The sequence below is a fragment of the Salvia splendens genome, chromosome 2 (assembly GCF_004379255.2).
Source record: "Salvia splendens isolate huo1 chromosome 2, SspV2, whole genome shotgun sequence".
Lineage (NCBI taxonomy): Eukaryota > Viridiplantae > Streptophyta > Magnoliopsida > Lamiales > Lamiaceae > Salvia > Salvia splendens.
Window position 1 is genome coordinate 9,062,051 of NC_056033.1, and position 22,535 is coordinate 9,084,585.

General features: G+C 33.0%; 1 protein-coding gene and 1 long non-coding RNA gene across 2 annotated transcripts; both read left to right on the plus strand.

Annotated features, from left to right (window-relative positions):
- Positions 1-951: 951 nt before the first annotated feature.
- On the plus strand, positions 952-4,183 carry LOC121787217. Its single transcript, XR_006047299.1, has 2 exons — positions 952-2,786; positions 3,960-4,183. It is a non-coding gene; the product is annotated as an uncharacterized LOC121787217 (long non-coding RNA).
- A 7,188-nt stretch (positions 4,184-11,371) lies between these two features.
- On the plus strand, positions 11,372-13,511 carry LOC121764608 (zinc finger protein WIP3-like). Its single transcript, XM_042160624.1, has 2 exons — positions 11,372-12,025; positions 12,755-13,511. The coding sequence occupies exons 1-2, from the start codon at positions 11,474-11,476 to the stop codon at positions 13,166-13,168; spliced, it is 966 nt and encodes a 321-aa protein (XP_042016558.1). The 5' UTR covers positions 11,372-11,473; the 3' UTR covers positions 13,169-13,511.
- Positions 13,512-22,535: the final 9,024 nt, after the last annotated feature.

Sequence of the window (22,535 nt, forward strand, 5' to 3'; positions counted from 1 at the left end):
TGTGTTTACCTCAGTTCAATAACATGCAAATAATTAATGGGACATGATAGATTTTGCTACTGCTAGCATAACATTCTTTCAGGAAACTGGTATAGCATAGTTTCTTGTTGTATTAATTGTCTTATTACCATATTGGCCTTTCTTAATTTTCCACATTTTGCCTTTTATCTGCTTTTGCTTTATCTTTTAACCCACTTCCATTTCTTTTAATCAATGATATAGAATGATTAAGACTTCATATCTAATATGGTTGTATAACTGGATTACTGAAAAAAGGAGAATTATTCTGGGAACTAAATATGAGCAGCTTCGTACATTTTCTTAAAACTGGTATTACTGACGTTTTCATGTCCCGCTGCAGTCTATTTTGTTCCATAGTCATCTTGGCCTTGTTTAAAATCTTTAGATCTACATAGCAACTGAGTTGTTTGGACAGTTGTGCAATGATATCTAGTTTTTAGATTTCATGGTGTGATTCTTATGCCAGAATCGCAACACTTATTCATGACACATAGAATGCTGCATTGAAGGTGGGTAATTCAGTAATCCAATATGGTTATTATTATATTAGAACCTCCGGTAACTAATTACTTTAGACACTACAACCTCAGATTCGGTTATAATGTAGGACATAGAAAATGCGAATACTGAAGATTATCTTGGACTTGATTAGTTACACAGAAGTGCCTAACCCGACATATTGATTTAGATGAAATTTCGAGGACGAAATTTTTTTTTTGGAGGGAAGAGTTGTAATGACCCAAAATTCTGTAACTCGAAAATTAGTTAAAATTTGTTAGAAATATATATATTAATTTTTTTATACAACATTTAAGTTGTGAGGTGTAGGATTTTAGAAATTTAACTAATTTGAAAAGAAAGGAAATAAAGAAAAGAAAAAGCTTTTGGAAATGGAATTAAGATTTTTATACCTATGCTTCCTTTCTAGAACTTACGGGACTTGCTAGAGATACAGAATCCCATATATTGATTTCTCTCTCAATGATATATCCCCCCAAAAAAAAAATAAAATGGAAGAAGAACGCATCAACCTTTTCCCTCAATTTCTCAGACGAATTCACGCCGGAGCGTCTCCCTCCATCTACGACGAGTTCTCTTCCCCGTCGGGCTCTCTCTCCCTCGTCGAGCTCTCTCTCTCTTCGAGTTCTCTCTCTCCCCCGTCGAGCTCCCCGTCAGGTTCTCCACGCTGCGGAGCCGTCGGTTCGGGAAGACAAAAGGCATCGCCTTTCCTTTCGCGGCTGGCCGTTCCCGACGCTGCACGGGAAGGCTCCGGTTGCCGCCGCGCTTCGCTGTCGGACCTTGCGAGTGACGCCGCTGACCGCCAGCCTTGCGGCGTCGGTCGACCCCTTCTCCTGCAGCTAAGTCACCCTTTTCCCCTTTTAATTATTCCGTAAATCTGAGTTCTCGATTGGTTATTTGATTCGAAGTTTGGGTGCAGTTTAGTCACTGGAAAGGGCTTGTTATTTGTTTTACTATATTAGTTCTTGCTCCTATGGTTCTCATACTTGGGGTCTACTGATCTGGAAAGCACTCACTCATTAGCTATGCACTAGTACCATTTCTCGATGCTTGCTCTTTATACTTGCTAGTGTGTGAATGTAGGGAAAGCTTAGGATTATTCTTTTTAGTTTGTGAAATTTGTTATGCTACTTGGATTGATTTTAGAATTTATCTCATAAGTATGATTTACATTACACCAAATGAAGGGAAATGAGTATTCTTGGCATGATGAAGTTTGTGACAGCCTATAGCTAAGTGTGAAACTTGATGATGTTGGTATACTTTTGGTTAAAGATGTTCACGATAAGTGAGATATACATGTTCAGGAATATTAACTGTAAGCTTAAGTCAAAGCTGGTGAAATATGGTGAATCTTTATAGTATCTTATTTAAATTGGTCTTAGAACTCAAGTTCTAATGCTTTAGCAATAATTGGTCTCAAGATGTAGGTTTGAGATATTGAGCATGTATAATATTCTTGATAAGCTAAGTATATGTGGTTAAAAGTAACTAAGAGGAGAATATGATTCATGTTTGAAGTATTCAAGTAGAATAATTGTTGTGGTGAAAGAAACAGAGGATATAGCTTTTGTGACATGTTCTGACAGAGTTTATTTAACTTCAGTTAACCAAGTAAACGACCTCTTTTTATTACCAAATTTTAGCTGAACATAGTTTTGCTTGTCTTCTGCCCTGTCACCGAAATTCAGCTTCATCCGAGTTCAAATAGATTTATAGTGATTTTTCCAATACAATCTGCCCTGTTCAAGCTGGTTAGGGGAAAAACGATTATAAACTCTAAATGGCTAGGAATTTCCAGCTCATAATTCATCCCTACAAATTACACATGTATGAACTTATTTTTGCCTCTGATTTTGTTGAGTTTCGACTTCTGAGTCGGTCTGAATGATTTTTTTCATAGTCGGTGCATTTTCTGTAAAATATTGGGATATGATAAAATTTGAAATGCTTATGCTTCAACCTTATTTTGGACAAGTGTATGAAGTTATGATTCCTAATGTGAAATCTTGAAGGAGAAATAGTTGTTTTTGACTAATCTAATGTCTTATAGAATATATGCATAAATAAAAGACAAGAATTATGAAATTAAGTTAGAAAATAATGGTTAACAGTATGAATTTGATACTTTATATTCGAAAGTGAAATATATATTGAAGGGTAATCCTATCCCAGGAAATAACAAGGGCAAGAAGGAGGAGCATGAATAAAGTGATTCGTGTGTCAAGGGCGTTTTGGATTTCGAGGTAGTATATTCTACATTAGGTCTTAATTCCTGAATTAAGTTTACGTGATTGCATATAGAATATTGTGTGTTAATCGGTAATATATTATGTGATCTATAAATTTTGCTTATGACGTGAAATATGTGAATATTGGATATGTGATGATATTGATAGAATTGGAATTTATCTGTTTATTTGATATGATATGGTGTAAACATAAGTTGTTGATCTGATATATTAAAGATTATTGGAAATAGATATGATTATGTTTGTAAAGTTGGAGGTAAATATGGAAATGTGCAAAGGTAAATGTGGTGTCTGATATATGTTGATGAGATGTAAACAAATATGATTACTTGTGATAATGTGTGACCTATCTTTGATGATGTCTAATGTGTTGTGTTCTGTTGAGAATTGTCTGAAATAAAGTATATGTATGTGTGACTATACTTACGCCCCGTGCTTGAGTGTATTCCGTGGGTACAATTGGCATGCCATAGGACAGCAGCGCTGCATCATCTGTGATCTCTCGTCTTCTGGATAACCGAAGCGAGGATCGTCTGTTATCTGATCTGTCTGATCTGCACCCTATGGGTGGTCTGTTCCCGGGATTATCTATCTGCATCCGAAATGGATGGTCTGATTATCTGTCTGCATCCTAATTGGGTGGTCTGTGCGGAGTCCTCTCGAGGACAAAATCCGCGTCTGTATCTGATTCTGATTCTGATTCTGATTCTGATTCTGATTCTGATTCTGATTCTGATTCTGATTCTGATCTGGTCCGCGTACCCTAGTTTGTCACTAAGCACTTAAAGGGGCTATATGTGTTTGAATATGTGAAAATATTGGTGACTAGATAATATTGTTATATATTCTGTGTTTCACTCGATAATTGGTGTTATGTAAATTATTTGGTATTATCATATATGATTTCTGAGTTGAGGTGGTTATAAACCTTTCTGGTAAACTCCATTTGATCAGGAGATCGAAGACATAAACGTAAGATTTTAATGTTCATTTCTGATATTAAACCTATGTGCATGGATATGACGGTGCTGGTTCTAGAGTGTTTTCATGATTAATAATAGTGTAAATGAATAGGTTGCATAACGTTTACTTAACTCCGGAAATTTGGCTCTAATATTGAGTATACTACTTGGCTTGTTAAGCTCACTCCTTTCGTTCCCCCTGCAGATTAGGTGACCATATAAGCTCCTTTGCTTCACAGCTGCTCAAGTCGAGTCACTAGTCAACTCCTTTGCTTTTAAATAATTATTCTGACATAATAGTTGTGGCATGTATAAGAAGTGTAATGTAATTAGATCGTTTTAATTTTTCATATACTTTTGTGGAACAAGTACTTTTTTTTACAAATAGTTATCCAGGTTGTGTCATATATATATAGATGTTATATTGCAGATTCTCCGTTTGCCATGTAAATGAATTTATTAATCTATGGAAGAATCAAGAAAAGTATAAATGATTTATGCGACTTCGAGTTTTGTACCAAAATGTGACATCATTTATTCGATTATTAAATTAATCGGGTAAGGGGTGTTACAGAAAGCCTCCAACCTCCTCAACAATGCTAGCAGACTCCATGTGCTCAGTCGCCAAAAAGAATTAATGAATAGTTAATTAGTAATCAATTGGTGTTTTACAACTACGCTTTCGTTGAGTTTTATTCGGATTTATCATTTTCAAATTTTATATTAATTAAAGAATTATGACTAGGGTTATAATTATAATTTGATTAGAATATACGTACCCCTGCACCCGAACGCGCCATGGTGTGATAAAACATAAAATATTAAATACCCCTGCACCCGAACGCGCCATGGTGTGATAAAACATAAAATATTAAAAACCCATGCACCCGAACGCGCCATGGTGTGATAAAACATAAAATATTAAATCGAAATGAATATCTATTTTTGAGCTTAACATTTGAATAGAGACAAATTTCAATGCATAAGGATCCATCAGTGTGGGCGAAACGCTAAAATGGTTGGTATATGAAGTCAGTATTAATTTTATAAATAATTATTTTATGTAATTGGTTATTAATTATTAATTTATAGGAGTATAAAATGAATATTTAATTTTTATACTTTCATAAGTATAATTTACGAGTTTTTTTAATTGTTTATAAATGACAATTAAATTGTCACTTAACTGTTTTTATTTTGTTTAAATTTATTTAATTATTTGACCAGTGAGAAAAATGATTAAAGCTTTTCTTTTTTGTTTCATTCTATGCCAAAAGAAATGGTAAAATCTTGTCAAAGATTCTGCGCCACTCTTCAACCCCTACTTTGGTTTCACTTTCAATTGGTCAATTGCTTGATTTTGAAATTATATGGAATGATAAATTAGATTGGTAATCTTTTATTAGATCCCAAAAAAATTCATAGTGGGAAAGAAAAAAATGGGTAATTCATCTGACTCCAAGGCCCAAACATATGAAGCGGAACAAAATGTAAAAAGAGAACCCGAAAATTGGTTGGTTGGGGAATAGAAAATAGGGGGAGATTTATAATAAAATATTAGTAAAATAATAAATTAAATCCAAAATAATAGTATAGATTATAAATTTTGATAATCGTTCAAAACAAATTAAATAATTTAGTATCTATGAAATTAATCCTTCGGTCCATTGTGACTGGTTATTGAAATTTAATATTGCAATTTTTTTTACCATAAATCCAGATTAAATTAATCCCAGCATTTAATTATTGATTCCTGTTGTAAGTTTAACCCGAATAAATACGTCATAACATGCGTAACAATGACTTAATCAGAATTGTTAAAATTGAAGGGAAAACCACTAACGTAATTCTAACACTACGACTTTAAATATTCTACTTCTAGTATCTAAAATTACGGCAAGACGACGGCTTCTGTTGTGGACAACATCACTTTACGCTCTCATAAAAGAGCTTATTATGATTACAATATTTTTCACTTAGACTCTAGTAATTGTTACCTGATTAAGATTTAAGACTGCCCACATATTTAGTCTTTCTATTAGTTTTATTATATTTTTATTTTTCATTTTTAAATAATTTGAGTTTAAAATTGGGAATCGAATATTTGTATTGACAAGGATTACTTGAGCGTTAGATATCACTTTCTATTTTCTAAACTAATTAAAGTAGGCGTTAAAAAAAGATACTATCATAGTAATAAACTTGTGTTCGAAATTTAGGATGGGTCCTTCTCAGTATATAGTCATGCTGCAAACAAAAATCTTCTTGGAATTATTTAATTTTCACATCAATTAGAATAAACCACATGTTTAGATTTGGAAACCAAATCACAACCCATACACTGCTACCTATTTGTCAACATAAAAACTGCGACCATGTAAATAGAAAAACAAACTTTGGTCTAAAAAGTTATTAATCACTTATTCTGGTAAATCTCCACGATAGCGATACATATACCTACCCAGAGAATATCGGTATAATTTCGCATCAACAATTTTATTTTGAATAGTTTTATTTTTCTTATCAATTAGTACTGTATATACCTAGCTACCAAAATATGTAATAATGTTATTTTGATTTTGAATAATTTTATTTTTTATTCCGATTACAAATTTTCAGTTTTTAATTATGTGCTTTAAAGATTTAATTATGTAATTTATTTTACTTTCATGAAATTAGTATTTTAATAAAATTAATGTCATTTATATGAAATGAGAACAAAAAATTATAAAATAAGATATAGCATAAAGGGTTAATAGTCATTTAAATCATGAGTTTGGTCAAATTGTGATATGTCCCATGAACTTTGAAATTGGAATACTATTAAATCACGAAGTTTCAAATTTTCTCAACTGTCCCATCTGTGCCCAAAATGCCATCTTTAACGATATTCAAAACGATATGTTTCACTAAAATAAGCATTATTCCTTTATTTTATCATCTCTCTTCTTATTTTATTGCAATATTGTCTTTTTAACATCATAAAAAATGATTATTTGTGCATGGATGAGACAATTGAGAAAAATCAAAACTTCATGATTTAATATTCTAATTTCAAAGTTCACCGGACAAACTAGAATTTGATCAAAATTCGTGATTTAAATGACTATTTTCTCTAGTTTTAAAATATCAAGAAAATGACAAAATCAATCTCCTCTGTTGTAGGTATTAAAAATTTAAGAAAAAATAGATGCAGGGTTCATAAATAGTGTAAGAGAAATGAGGAGGTTCACTCTCAATTTGCTAAGATGGGAAATATAAATCATCGTATGATAAATAAAAACCATTGTTATCCTCTTAAAATGTAAATTGTGTATTGTTGCCACTTTTACCTCCTTAATTTCAACACTCATACATGGATGATTGCTTTTTTAAGTATATGATAGTACTTATAATTAAGATCATTTGCATCTTTTAATTATAATAACTCGATTAAAGTTCAATTTGGCCTCATATTTATTTGTATGCAGAAACTTTTTGATCGTACACTTAGCTGTTATAGCTTATGGTTCTAAGGAACATATTTTGGTTCATATTTAACGATTTCATAAAAAAATTTGATGATTTAGGATAATCTTTTGGTTTTGGAGTATTTTCGGTTCAGACCTATTGAGGTAAATTCTTTCTAAACTATTATAAATTTTACTCCCTCAATTCCAGCTAAGATGACACGTTCATTTTTTCACGTGTTTTGAAAAAATGATAGTGTCTTCTACAATATTCTCTAACTTACTTTATTTTTTCTCTATTTTAACTATTTATCATCATTTTTTCAAAATAAGTGCGAAAAAATGTGTCATCTTAGCTGGAACAGAGAGAGTATGATATAGTAATAACTTCAAACCTTCTAGCGTGAAAAATGATTTGTGGTTTTCTCAACTTAGACCTTGTTTTATGTGATTCCAATTGACCCAAGAAAGGGGCATATAACTCTTGGAAAAGGAATTATAAATGGTAAACTGAAAATAAAGATACTTGCAAATTAAATGTCATGCAACAACTTGAAGCAGATACATATATGATTAAATGTATAATGTGTCGATTTGAATAATAATGTAGTATGCGACGAATAGGTGATGATAACAAAAATAATTAAATCAAAATTGAATATGCATCATCAACTATTGTTGTCAATATGCTATCACTGTTCTTAAACTCAATTACTCTTTTTAATCACTAATCGTAAAAAATGATTTCATGTATACAGTTTTTACCATCATTATTCTCTTAAAGTTTGCAGTTTTCATCTTATTATTAATAATTAGCCTATGCTATTAGAATAATGATTGCAAATTTTATTACTACTACTTAATTCTATTTATGCTTTATTACGTACACAAACAACAATTATGGAGATTAAATACAAATAATTAGGGACAACTTCAATTAAAAGTTAACCACAAATATATTTAGTGGGATTGTAGTTTTGAGTCATAATTAGTTCCAAAAAGCTAGTTTTGGAACTATCATTAGGGTTCCATATTGCTTTGTTATTTTGCTTATCAGGTCTATGACTCTATATATAAATCGTAAATACATATCTATATAGTGATAATCACTATTAACGTAAATAATTGTTACTGTATAAAACTATCTACGACGTACTGTACTATTTTTACTGACATCTTGTTCTAAACATGTTACATATGATACGACATTATCAAGTTAATTAATTTGTGCTCCCTTTGCTAACGATCCATACATGTATCTCCAAAATTCAAGTATGAAACGCTGAAAAGGAAGAAAGGCCAAAAAAAGTTGGCGTGGAAACAATGGGAAAGGGAGGCCAAAGCAGAGAATCATGCACACTTCAAATAATACCCAACAAGAAAAGGTTGAAAAGCTCAGAGGAAAAAGAAAAAGAAAAAGAGTGACTGTTTTTAATATCCTGAAAATCCGGTTATATGATATCTTGTCGCTTAGTTTTATTATTGGAGCCGTAATAGACTTCACAGTAATTGCATCGATTAATTAGCCTCTGCCTTTGGCAATCATATTAGTTACGGCCTCACATAGGTGATTAGTGGAAGATTAAACCTTAATTAGTACTAATACACTATTTCCTAATCTAGGTAGCTATAATTATTTTTATACAGATCATTGCATGCAATTCTTATTATGTGGCTGAAACTAATAATAATAATAATAATAACAACAACCATCTCTTAGAATTCCGAAGCGAAAAGGAGATTCCTTAAAAAGATCGCAAGATATTCAATGAATAAAGCTATGCGGCCACATTATGGCCAGCCATAAATTAATTAAATAACAAAAAAAATTAATTTTTTTTCAAATTTTTTGGTTTAATACTACTTGATTTTACTTTTATATCATATTCATTATATGTTGCTCAACATGTTAGTGTTGCTCTTTCGTAATTTTTGCTCAACTTATTACTACTGTCATTTCTTGATTGATGCTCAACGTATACAGTAATTCGTGATATTAATGTGTTTTACGTAATGGAATTCAAAGATAAGTATCAAGTCACAAGTCAATTCACACACATATAAGTTTATATCGGTAATTCTAATTTTTTTTATACATGTAAATGGACTAAATTAACTCTTTATGGCCGGCCACATTATGGCCATTTAGCATCACCCATATTCAATTGTCTATTTATGTCTTGAGTTATCTCTAAAAAAAAATTCACTTTATAGATAGTCACATGTATATGATGATTTATGTTGTCAGAAATTGCGGACATTTATTGATAATTTTGACGCGGGGTCCAAGAGGTACAAGCCACCATTGATTGCATTGCGTCGCAAAAAATTTAAGATTATGAATTGCAGTTTAGTTAACTTCGATAAAATGCTTTTCTTCAATCCAATAGATTAGTGTTTTAGTTCAATGTAATAGATTAGAGTTTTAGAGAGTGAGGGGATGTTTAATGAGAGTGTAGAAATACATACAATTGCTATCTATGGGGGCGTAGTCAAATTCATGGAGTTCTGCTACAGTAAGTTAAATCTGGCTTCACAATTGGTGAGAGATGGTAGAGCATTATAACTGTCTTTGCTGGACTTGTGCAAAGCGTGATGTATTTGGACATGATGTCATTGTTCGTCCGAGGGATGAACTTGAACATCACTATGTGGACGACTGAAATTAGAAACACAGAATTGGACCTTTTAATTTGGTTGAGGGACGAATTTGAATGCCTCCTCTATATGCACGACTGAAATCATGACACATAGAATTAGACCTTTTAATGGTTCGTTTTCCCCGAAAAGATTAATTTAGGGTTAAACCAAGTCTAAGCTCCCAAGCCCAGCAACCACGCGTGTGACCTTTACATGTCCATTGCTTGTGCACCTAATTGTTACAAGTAATAGTTTAGCTTCTTAAATAGGAGTAGAAGATTACTAAAGGCTATCTTTCCAATGTGGGGTTAATTAACACACATGAGTTTCATAATCTTGTATTGTTGTGACAAACTTTGATCCATCATTTATCACTCATTAAAACTTGATTTAAATAATATGAATAAACTACGATAATATACTCGGAACGTAAATTGATCTTATATTATTTAATTTTACCAAATAAAAACATTTTTCACTCATACAACCTGGTCAAACTACGTTGACCGGGCTTAGATTCCAACATTTAATCTCTCAAAATTCAACAATTTGGTCTCAATTATCTCGAACCATTTTCTTTATGTATGATTGTAGCTTGTTTATCCTCTAAATACGATTGACTGTCTATAGAGGAACAAAAATGTCAAATGCAGTTTGTGTTGCAATAGTGGGTAAAATTCCACAATAGCAACCCCAATTAACAAATCCAACAACTCGTCTTTTTCGTAAATTATTTTCTTAAATATATGCATAATACATGTATCCAAAATTTAGGAACATATATTAGTCAATAATATCCGCATCTTCGATGAAGAGCGATTTAACTGGTTTTTGATGTTCCATCGATTATTTGAGAAATCAATTTGTAAATTTTGCTATTAGATCATTGATTACATATTTAGTCCGTGAATATCGTTAACGGACCTGAAAACCGGGAGTTAATAAAATAGTAAAGAAAAAGAAAAAATGTTTAAAGTTGGCATACGTTCCTATTCCTAATTAACCCCACCACTACTCTCTCTCTCTCTCGGTAAATTCTTGGGCATGGGAGTTGAAACTGCAGTTAGGATTCTTTAATTGTTTGTGTAAACATGTACAATCACAATTTTTAATTTTGTTACCAATAAAGTAATTATAAAAAAAGAAGAATGTTTCTTTGTTCAATTTTCTTGAGCTCTTTTTTCAATCTTCTTAATTATTTCTTTCTAATTAATTGCAACTCCAAACCCTCGGTGATTAAGATCGAAAAAATTATTTATGTGAGCTACACATGATAAGAACTTTTATGGAAGTGACTAGTTTTGCTATTGTTTAATTAGATCGTGCATATGATGCACATCAAATTAAATTATTGATAATATAAATATGTTGAATAAGATTAATTAATATATACTCCTACATAAAATGAAGAATTCAAACTTGTGTGTGGAGATAAAGAGTCAAGGAATGTAAAACACACGAAAAGGAAGGAAAATAAAGAGAAAAAAAAGGTTATCAAACAGACGATAGAAAGCAAGATTTATAAAATTCAATACTCGGTTCAAGCTTTCCCACACAAAGTCCAACTACAATAATCCCATCTTTGGAAAAGAATTGAAATAAAATTCTTTTATACTATGATGAGCACAAAATGTTGAAGAATATAAAGTTGTGCTTAGATACTCGAAATTCCATTGAATGGCTCAAGTCATTTCCCTCTCCATCTTCTTCAACGCAAAATCACTCCAAAAACGCCATGAATTTCTTCCAATTCCCTCTCTTCTACCAACAGCAGCAGCAAGCAGCTCACAATCACGATCAAGAGAGAGAAAATTACATGTATGAGACGATCCAGTGTTTGCCTCTTCTTAGCAGATTCACGGAGAAGAAGGAGGTGAAGGAAGAGGAAGATGAGGGCGTGGACCGAGAAAAGAGAGGGAGATTGAATGAGAATGTAACGGTGGCTCTTCACATAGGGTTGCCTGAAGTAGGAGGAATTGAAGGAGACAAAAGAAAGCGCTACGGTTTCAGAGAAGATGACGAAGAGTATTCGGTGAAGAAGAAGATGAGCAAGTCATCTAATGGAAGTTTGAATGGTGAGAGGAGATTTTGGATCCCAACTCCAGCACAGATTCTTGTTGGGCCCATGCAGTTTTCTTGCAACATCTGCAGCAAGACCTTCAATAGATATAATAACATGCAGGTTAGTCCATTAAATCTCGAGTAATTTACCAACAATATTATACTATGTTGCTTAACGAATCTTGATTCATGATAGCTAGGTTAAATAGTTATATTGAATCTTAGTATTTTGTTGGGTTCAAATGTAAGTATGCAAAGTTTCTTTAAACTACGAACATGATGTAACAAGTATCGTAGATTCTTGTGAAACATCAAAATTTATAGTATTTCATTTTTATTTCCAAAGATGTATAGTTATAAAATAATACTCTACTACGCATATGATCCTTTACCTGAATTTATACTATGTTAGTTTGCATTCTTAATAGTATAGTATAGTATAGTATATAGGTTGCATTTGAAGCACTTGGGTAATAATTTCTTACTAGATTACAAGAATTATTGGTATAATGAAGTTTGTTATTGGGGTATTCGAATCATTATTTTGTCCACCTGGACCATATGCATTCATATTTTAAACTACAGTCTATCATAACATCAATCGAGGCAATTAAGTTATAAAGTGATGCTTATGTACATTGATATTAGTGTACACATCATTTTAGCATTAATTGCCATTGTGCATAAACTCATTTCTGGGGATTATATTGTTGTGATAAACAAAACACTAGATGACAATTCGGATGCCTTACAAATAAAAAAACACACACACTCTTTGAATCTTTGTAAACAAGTTCCAAAATCTACATGAAATCTCACATCTGATAGTATTTCACTTTGCCAATGACAGATGCACATGTGGGGCCACGGTTCGGAGTTCCGAAAGGGGCCGGAGTCCCTGCGGGGCACACAGCCGGCGGCAATGCTGCGGCTGCCGTGCTACTGCTGCGCGGCGGGATGCAAGAACAACGTGAACCATCCGCGCGCGAAGCCGCTCAAGGACTTCCGCACGCTGCAGACGCACTATAAGCGGAAGCACGGCGCAAAGCCGTTCGCGTGCCGGAAGTCGTGCGGCAAGTCGTTCGCAGTGAAGGGCGACTGGCGCACGCACGAGAAGAACTGCGGCAAGCTCTGGTATTGCACCTGCGGCTCCGACTTCAAGCACAAGAGGTCGCTCAAGGACCACATCAGGTCATTCGGCAACGGCCACGCGCCCCACCCTACACTCGAAGGCTTCGCCTGCTCTGACGACGACACCGCCTAGACCTCGCCCCCTTTGTGTAATGTCGTGTCGTTATCGTGTTTTATTGTTTTAATTTGTTTTTTTTGGTATGGTGTTTGCTGGAGTGCTCGGCAGCAAAAATTTCTCTCGCCCGCATTTAGTTGCAGGAGGCGAAATGAAGGGAGCGGTTTGCTGCTGAGCACTCGTTGCGTTGTCCGGGTCGTGTTATCGAATAAGTTGGTCTTCTACAAGTTGTGAAGCTGATGAATTTTTTTCCTTGATAATTGTGGGAAGAAATTTGCCAGCTTCAAACAAACTATGCTGATGTTGTAATCTTGCCTTTTTTAGTTCATGTTTTGCACTTGTTATTGGTGCAGCAAACTTATTTGCGTGTACTAATTTGTATGATTGGATAATCTATGGCATCTATTGTTGCGTTGCTAGACATATGTAATCAATTAGTAAATGAGTTGATACAGGAATATTTATGAGTAATACTAATATAATGCGACAACACTAAAGTGAAATGTTCAATATATCAAAGTGTTATCTACATTACCATGTCCTATCATTTTTACATGTCTGAACTATTACAGAGAACAAACAGCTTTTGGCGTATAGTATCAAATCAAATACTTCAAATAATAAAACCTCTGGTGGAAAATTTTCAAATCAAAATTTAAGATTGCTTTTTCTTCATAATTATAGAGGTCTTAACTTACTGTATAGAGTTTGAATTAGATAAAGTAGTGTATTCTCTATTTTCTAGTTTATATATTGCTTAATAAATAGTACTAGTATTAAATTTTGAGGCTAAAATATAACCTAAAAAAACATAAACGAAAAGTCGAATATCCCTTCATCCATTGTGGTCTTAAGTAGTAGTGGTAGAAGTAATTATTATTTCTCTGCGTATTTCTCAGTTCAATGCAACTCGCAATAGTGCAGTGTATATATGAGTCAGCAATTTGACATTTTCAATTATATAATGTGACAGCCATAATTTAGATGAAATTAGTAAGAAGTTAAGCACCTAGAAAAGTTAATGATGGTTGAGTTGAAATCATGACCAACTTATCATGGCTGTTTTTTTCCCCTTTTCAATTTTGCGAGTAAATTAAGGTAAGTTGGAGTAGTTATGAAAAAGATAAAGAGTCCAAAATGGATGACTCCCTAAATCACAGGCGATCAGCTGCTTCTGCTTTATTTGAGAAATGAATTAACGACCTTCCAGTTTATTCCCTCAAAGACTCATTTCCCATTTTGTAACAAGATAGTTAAGACTTAAGTGTGAACTAAATCTACCACGACTTTGAAAAAAAAATTAAGTGAAAGTTATTTGGTGAAGCACTGTGAATGGGAAAAACATTGCAAACCTACTTCTCAGTATTATTTTAGTATTATAGCAACGGTTATAAAAAATAATAAACTAATAAAAAATCAAAATACAACGACTTAGAACAAAATTTACAACAACAATATAGAATACGGAATTGAACATACACAATAATCTAAATACGGTGTAAGAAATTAAATGAGAGAAATGTATTTAGTTTTGTGTATAACTATATATGATAATATACGTCTATATGGAGAGCATGAAAAAAATAGACTAGTATAGTAGTACTTACTACTCCCTCCGTCCCACAAGAATATGCAATTTTTCCTTTTTAGTCCGTCCCACAAGAATATGCACTTTCTAATTTTGAAACTCTTTTCTTTCTAAGAGCATTAGCAATGGGGCGCCCTAAGGGACGCCCTAAAGCCCGCCCTATGCACCGCCACATCAGCATTTTATCCTCCTACCCTTCCACCTGCAGTGGGGCGACCTATAAGCCGCACTAAAGGCCGCCCTAAGCATTTTCTTTATTTGAATATTTAAATAACTACAAAAATTAGAAAAAAAACCTTCATTTCATTTAAAATTAATATATTACAATACGAATTAAAAAAATATGCATTCTCAACGACGGCGGTTACGGGCTCAAACTTCTTCGACCATATCGTTCATGAGCTGAGCATGGTCTTGTTGGTTGCGAATTGAGGCCTGTCTAGACAGAACCTCATTGAAGCCCGTAGGTAATCCTCGAGCGTGGGGCGTGGTCGTCGTGCTGGAGCTAGATCCACCTTCATCATCGGCCCAATCGATGATGCTTCCACCTTCGTGTTCGACTATCATGTTGTGCAAGATTATGCACGCATACATGACATCGACGATGACTTCTTTGAACCAGAGACGCGCCGGCCCTTTCACTATTGCCCACCGTGATTAGAGCACACCAAATGCCCGCTCCACATCCTTCCGTGTCGCCTCCTGCTTTTGTGCAAATAAAACTCTCTTCTCACCCATTGGGCAGCTGATCGTCTTCAGAAAAACAGGCCACCTTGGGTATATGTCATCGGCCAAGTAGTACCCCATGTGATATTGGCGCCTGTTGGCAGTGAACCTGATGGCCGGGCCGTTGCCATTGCATTGCTCGGTGAAGAGGGTGGATGAGTTAAGGACGTTGATGTCGTTGTTCGACCCCGCTACACCGAAGTAAGCATGCCAGATCCAGAGCCGATAGTCAGCGACGGTGTCGAGGATCATCGTCGGGTGGCTGCCATTGTATCCACTAGTAAATTGGCCTCTCCACGCCCTCAGACAATTCTTCCACTCCCAGTGCATACAATCGATGCTCCCTAGTATCCCAGGAAAGTCGTGCGTTGTCTCATGCATCTTCATCAGGCCTTGGCAATCCATAGCAGTCGGCTTTCGCAAATGTGTGTCGTTGTAAGCCTCTACAACTCCCCTAAAAAATCTCTTCATGCACTCGCGGCCACTTGTCTCCCCGACGTGAAGGTACTTGTCGAACATGTCCGCAGTGGTGCCGTAGGCCAACTGCCGGAGTGCAACCGTGCACTTCTGCAACGGCGTAAGTCCGGGTCTACCGAGACCATCTTCCCGATACTGGAAGTATTCAACACGTGACTCCAACGTCTGGACAATGCTGAGAAAAAGATAACCATGCATTCTAAACCGGTGGTGAAAAACAGTCGGGCCCCACCGTGGTTGGTCGGCAAAATAGTCTGCAAATAGACGTTCGTGAGCTACGGCGTGTTCGTGGTGGACAAATGTCCGACGTCGAATAGGTCTGGGGATATGCTCCGCCGCCGCCGCCTCCTCCTCGCGCTGCATTTCGGCTAAGCAATCCGCCATTGCGTCATTGACGGTATCAAATAAGGCTCACGTCAAGGTCTGACTACGCCCTACGAGGTACTCCAGTCGGTGTCGTGGTTCATTTTTGTTAGTGAGATATTATCGAAATATTCTTAGTGAATGTGAGAGATGAGATAAATGTTCGTATGAAAAATAGAATGACAAATGAGGTTTAAATAGATAAAAATTCGAAAAAAACACGAAAACGCGTTGCATTATCCGCGTCATCGTCCGCGTCGCCCACAATGGGCGAACGATGCATCGGGCATCGTCCGCGCACCCACAGTGGGCGGACGATGGAGCGGCTGAGGCATCGGGCGGCCTATCGTCCGCCCCGTTGCAGATGCTCTAATAAGGTGAAACCTATTCTCCACTAACAATAGTACAATACTTTATTTACTTTTTATCTCTACTTCTCTCTTACTTTACCAATTTTGCATTAAAACTGCTGAACCAAAAATACATATTCTTTAGAGACGGAGGAAGTATTATTTATTATAAATTTTAATAGAATATGCATAAGAAATTTAAAACACTCATTTTCAGTTCACTAAAAATAGTCTCATTCTATCTTGGGGTATTCAAGAAAAATAGTCTCATTCCATAAATGAAAAGTTTCTCTCTCATATTTTATTCATATTTTTTCTCATCTCTCATTCTCTCTTACTTTATCAATTTCTCATTAAAATTCGTGTCGTCCATTCTTAAACCTATTTTCTGTGGACGGATTTATGCACTTTTTCTTCTTTCTCGTACTTGATCAACTTTTATCACTCTCTTACTTTATTAATCCATTCATAGGCCAATTTGTATGGACACATGAAGTATATTTTACCAACATAGTGATATTTGAGGAAATTACAATCGTCGCAAGCCCAATTTCTCTTTTGTATGGACAGATGAAGACCAATATAGTGATATTTGAGGAAATTACAATCGTCGCAAGCCCAATTTTTCTCTCCTCGGTTCTACTCTCTTTTCAATTTGGGCCGTACTTTGTATTGCTGGAATCTTTAATGGGCCTCACAATTTAGATGGGCAAAAAATTTATAATTGCAGTCGAGTAATATGCTATCACCAAGTTTGTAGCATTAATGAATTTTACTCTTATAGCACCATTTAATTAGAGCCCACGAAAGTAGTACATTTCAAAACTCATCTGTTTTAATTAACATAAAAAGAGATAAAAAGTATTTCATCATGTCCAAGTTTGTTGATACTACATTTCTTTTGAAAACATAATTTATGAAATTGATGTTTAAATATTAAATAAAAAGAGATTAAAATAGGAAAAAAATAAAGTAAGAAAAAATAAAAGATGAAAGATAATAAAATTTTTGCCCAAGAAAATGGAATAAGTAGCAAATAGCATGGGACTAAGGGAGTTAAATAACTATGCAAAAAAGAAATCCAATAAAAAATCTAAATAGAAGAATTTAAGGAATAAAACCAAAAAAATATTGGTTAGAAATTCAAATAGTTCATTTAATTCAGTCTTATCCAAGATCAAGCCCAACACATAAAATTTTAAGCCCAAGTCTAAAAATAGTTGCAAACTAAAGTATACTACTCCCTCCGCCCGTGATTAAATGTCCCATATTTGACCGGCACGGGTTTTAAGAAATTATTTGACTTTATGTTGTAAAGTGGGTAGAAAAGTTAGTGAAATGTAAAACCCACTTTTATATATTGGTTTTATAATAAAATGTGAGTTGAATGGGTTAATGGAATATATGGTCCACTTACCAAATATAGTAAAAGTGAAATGAGACATTTATTGGCGGACGGATGAAAAAAGAAAAAAATGAGACATTTAATGGCGGACGGATGAAGTAGTGAATAAAAGAAACTTTAACCAAACATAACCACAACGTCACATCTTCCTCATCACTCATATGTTCATTTCTTTTGCAATTTACTTCCGCTGCAGCTTACGCCTTAACCAAATTTTCTCCATATTCTCGATCAACTAATGATTCAACATCAAATTTCATTATCTTAGAAGACATGTTATTTTAATTTTATATCTATGATTGGAATGAAGGAAATGTTGGTAGTTCAATATCAATTATCGAAATAAACTACGAATCTCATACTTACATGAAATGTTTTAAATTTTATGCGTAATAATTGCATCCAACACCTCAATTCATGTAGTGTATTATATAATTCTGTAATTACATAAACAATGCTGAGTTAATAAATCTATCCAATCATATTTATAGAAGACAGTAGAATAAAGTTTAATTGAAGGATGAAACTAAAGAATAAATTTTATTGGAAATTCAATAGAAATAATATAGTGAGTGAGTGGATTTATAACTACCACATGCCATTAAACTCCAAGAAAGAGCCAGTCAGGATCTTATTCTTAAACCTTTCGCTTGTCCCAGTTATGATAAGTTCTAAAAATGATTAACTTTTCCAAATATAAATAAAACAATAAATGCTAAAATGGTAAAAATAAATTTCAAAAGCGATTTCGCCATAAATTTTGTTAGAAAGAGAGTCATAAAAGCATATCTACATCAAGACGATAAATATATATCCAAATAAAAAATAATTCAAAAATCTACTAAATATATGTATATAAAACTAATAATGTATGCCACTAAGCAGTACGTCTTTATATTGTTATAAACTTATAATTAAAAACGGCTTACTGAATAAACGGGTTTAAAGGTTAATTAATACGGGCTATAAAAGAAAGGTTAAAAAACGATCTTGCATCAATTCTCTTTTATTTTACTATGTTATGGCATTTCAGTTATTTTGTCACATTCCTTACTTGATTGCCTAAATCACTTCCTCAAAACTCATTTTTTAATTATTGATAGATTAATTTAACAAAATTATATACTCCTATTAAACAAAATTGAATTTAATTTGTTTCCGGAATTATATTTAGATCCAATGATAGAATAGTGATATGATAAGTTTAATATTTACTCCAAACCAAATCTATTTCCGGTAAGAAAAATATTTTGGAGACATAATGTCTAAGACATAATGAGGGTTAAATAGTAATATTACATTATATTCTACTTTTAATAAAATTTGTATTTCATAAAGTTACTTTTTTGCCCCTATATCTGGAAAATGGAAAATTTGAATAAGGGGTATTAATTACGTGTGATATAAATAAGATGGTTTCATTATAAGAAATATATATGGAAGATATGGATTAATATTCAAATACATTCCTATATAAGTTCGAAGATTATTTGTCTAAGGGAGTAATTTTTATACGTAGTTGATTTATTTTTTTAATTTGCTGGAAAATAAATTAATGAATGTATAAGTAAAAGTTTATCAATTTTTAACTATTTTTCCATTAATATGAAAAAATAATAAAACAAATAATTCTAAATATAAAAAAATCAAATGCTTTAATAATTTTACAAAAAATATAAATTTAATATTTGCTCTTTCCGACATATTAATTTTGGTCCGTCCACTGCAATTAGTATCCTTTTTATTTGCGGAAATTTGTTCACAGTTTTTTTCTCTTTCTCACTCCTACTTTATCTATTAATTTTTGGAACGTTGCGTCAAACGTAGATAAAAAAATAATCATATGTTTTTAACCCGTCTGCTTAATATTTTAAAGCTCTAAAGTTAATAGTGTTCTTAGTTCAATCAATATATTAAGAGCTAAATTCAAATTTAAAATATATACTATATTAATATTGATCAAGTTTATGATTCTGATTTGAATTCTTTACTTTCCAAAATTTTAATTTTTTTAAGTACTTAGTTTTAGATAGTTAAAGTCGACCCTAGATCAAAAAATAATCTCGTGTTCTTAACTCATCCATTTAGTAGTTTAAAGCTATGCAGTTAGTACTATTTTATCTTCTGTACCAAGATATTAGAGTTTTTAGGTCAATTCACTATATCATGAAACAAATTATAAATTGAACTCATCTATAGAAATAATCACATGTTCCAAACTCATCTATTTTATATTTTAAATTTATATATTAAATATTTTCTCATATGCTTTATAAAATATTAGAGTGCTTAGTTCAATTCATTATGATGAAATAAATTAAAGTTTGGTATAAGTATGATATATTGGTATAAATTAAGTTTGTGATTTTAATTTTAGGAATTTCATAAATTTTGTTGTAATTCTTTACAATCCCAAATTTAATTTCATTTAATTCTTCATTTTTGAAACGCTATAGTCATATCTTAATAAAAAAATATAATCATATGTTATTACCTCATTTATTATTTACTATTTTTTAAATTAAAAAATTGAGTCATTATCACCATAATGTTCAATTTCAAAGTCAAACATATTATAAATTAAAATAGTTACTTATTTTATAGCACAATTAAGAAAACATGTCATATTATGTAAAACTAACAATATTATAATCACAAAATAAACAATAAAATACAAAATATGGAGTATATCTTATATCTAAAAATGAATATACAATGACAAATTGAACTTTCAAATACATACCAACAGATTAAAACAATTAAATAATATAAAAATTAAAAAACAAACTAACTAATGGCATATAAAAAGTATAAAAAATAGAAAGAAAATCAAACTTATACAAAGCACATTACGAATATAATTAAGATATAAAAAATAATATATAATAAAATATACTAGCTTCCTAATACTACTAATAAAAAAATATAAAAATCTGCCTAATATTTGTAAAAATAAAGTCTAATCTAATGCATAAATGAAAACGGAATATTACAATTTAGCTAAAATCAATACGGATATATATCTAATTTGATTTGGTATGTATAATTCAATTAGGGTATATTAGTCCATATTTGAATTAATTTTATGTTAAAGAGACATAAGGGTATTATGGCATGGAGACATTATGTCTCTAAATCACTACTCTTCCGGTAAAATATCTGCTACAAATCTATGTTCGGCATAAATTTTGGCGTGTTTAGGACTTGATATTGAAAATTATACCTACCTAAACAGTGCTTGGCCTAATTACTAATTACATAGCGGATATACTTTCCTGAAATGGAATAAATATTTTCGTAAAATGTTTTACAACTCTTTTAACGTTGTTGGGCAGCTAGCATATTTATTGTGATTGAAATGTGTTAGTTATTTAATTTGAGACGTGTGATCCATCACAGGAGAAGATGATCGAGTTTCACCCATGTTTTTCGCAAGAAAATTCGTATCACGATGCGTATAAAATTGACTTAAATAACGCTTTTCATATGCTACATTGAACAGTGCTACATTAATTTCCTAACACTGATACACTAACTTAAATGCACCGACTCTTAAATTGAGTTGTCTGAATTCAGTAGGAAATACTTTATCATGCCCACATTCCTGAATAGGAAGAAGAGTTAGATAGAAAAAATTAAAAAGAAAAGGTAATGAATATTTTAATAAAGAGAGACTGAATTATCTTCTAATAAAGCAAGAGAGACATATTAATTGATATAAACTAATAAGGAAAAGTGGACCTTTTGAGTTGGACAGAGAGAATACCAAAATTAGTAGTGCCCTCTATCATTTTATATACCCAGTTTCCGACGTGATCCACATCTCATAATCAAAATGCATAGTCCATTTTATTAAAATTAATAAAATAATAATAATAATAATAATACTTGTTATTGACAAACTCATGGTTTAAGATGGATTTAGAGGTGATTGACCCATATTTTTGTTGAATTAAGGTGTTTATTATAGGTTTTCACTCATTTAGTCATCAATTAGATGAAGTAATGAGTTTGTTGGAGTTTTAAAGTAAAAACAGGTTCAAACGGGCAAAATAGAGCGACCGAGGTTGATTCCAGAGAGTTTGTCTGGCCGGGCGTTATTTTAGGCACAAAACGCCCGCCCCGGGCATTTCAGAGGAGAAACAGAAAGTTCACCCGGCTGGGCATTTTTCAACCGACAAAAAGCCTGGTCGGGTGATTGGAGCAGATCTCGCGGTGATGAGGACATGCCCGACCGGGCATTTTCACTCTTACAAATCGTGCGGCCGAGCGATGACGACGGATGCCCATTTTCTTCTAATTTTCACTCCGGATACAAAAGGGTTCTCACTCATTTGAGCCATATCTTCCACACAACCAAATTGAGCAAGAAATCAAGGGTTTGAAGAGGATTTGAAGGCAAGGAACTCCCCCTCTCAAGAGATTGAAAGAGAAGGCTCCCCCTCTCAAGAGATTGAAAGAGAAGGCTCCAATTCC

Excerpts from the sequence above, each read along its gene's own strand:
- LOC121764608 (XM_042160624.1), top strand. The coding sequence starts at position 11,474 with ATGTTGAAGAATATAAAGTTGTGCTTAGATACTCGAAATTCCATTGAA. Across the intron at positions 12,026-12,754 it reads ATAGATATAATAACATGCAG|ATGCACATGTGGGGCCACGG; the intron begins GTTAGTCCATTA and ends TGCCAATGACAG.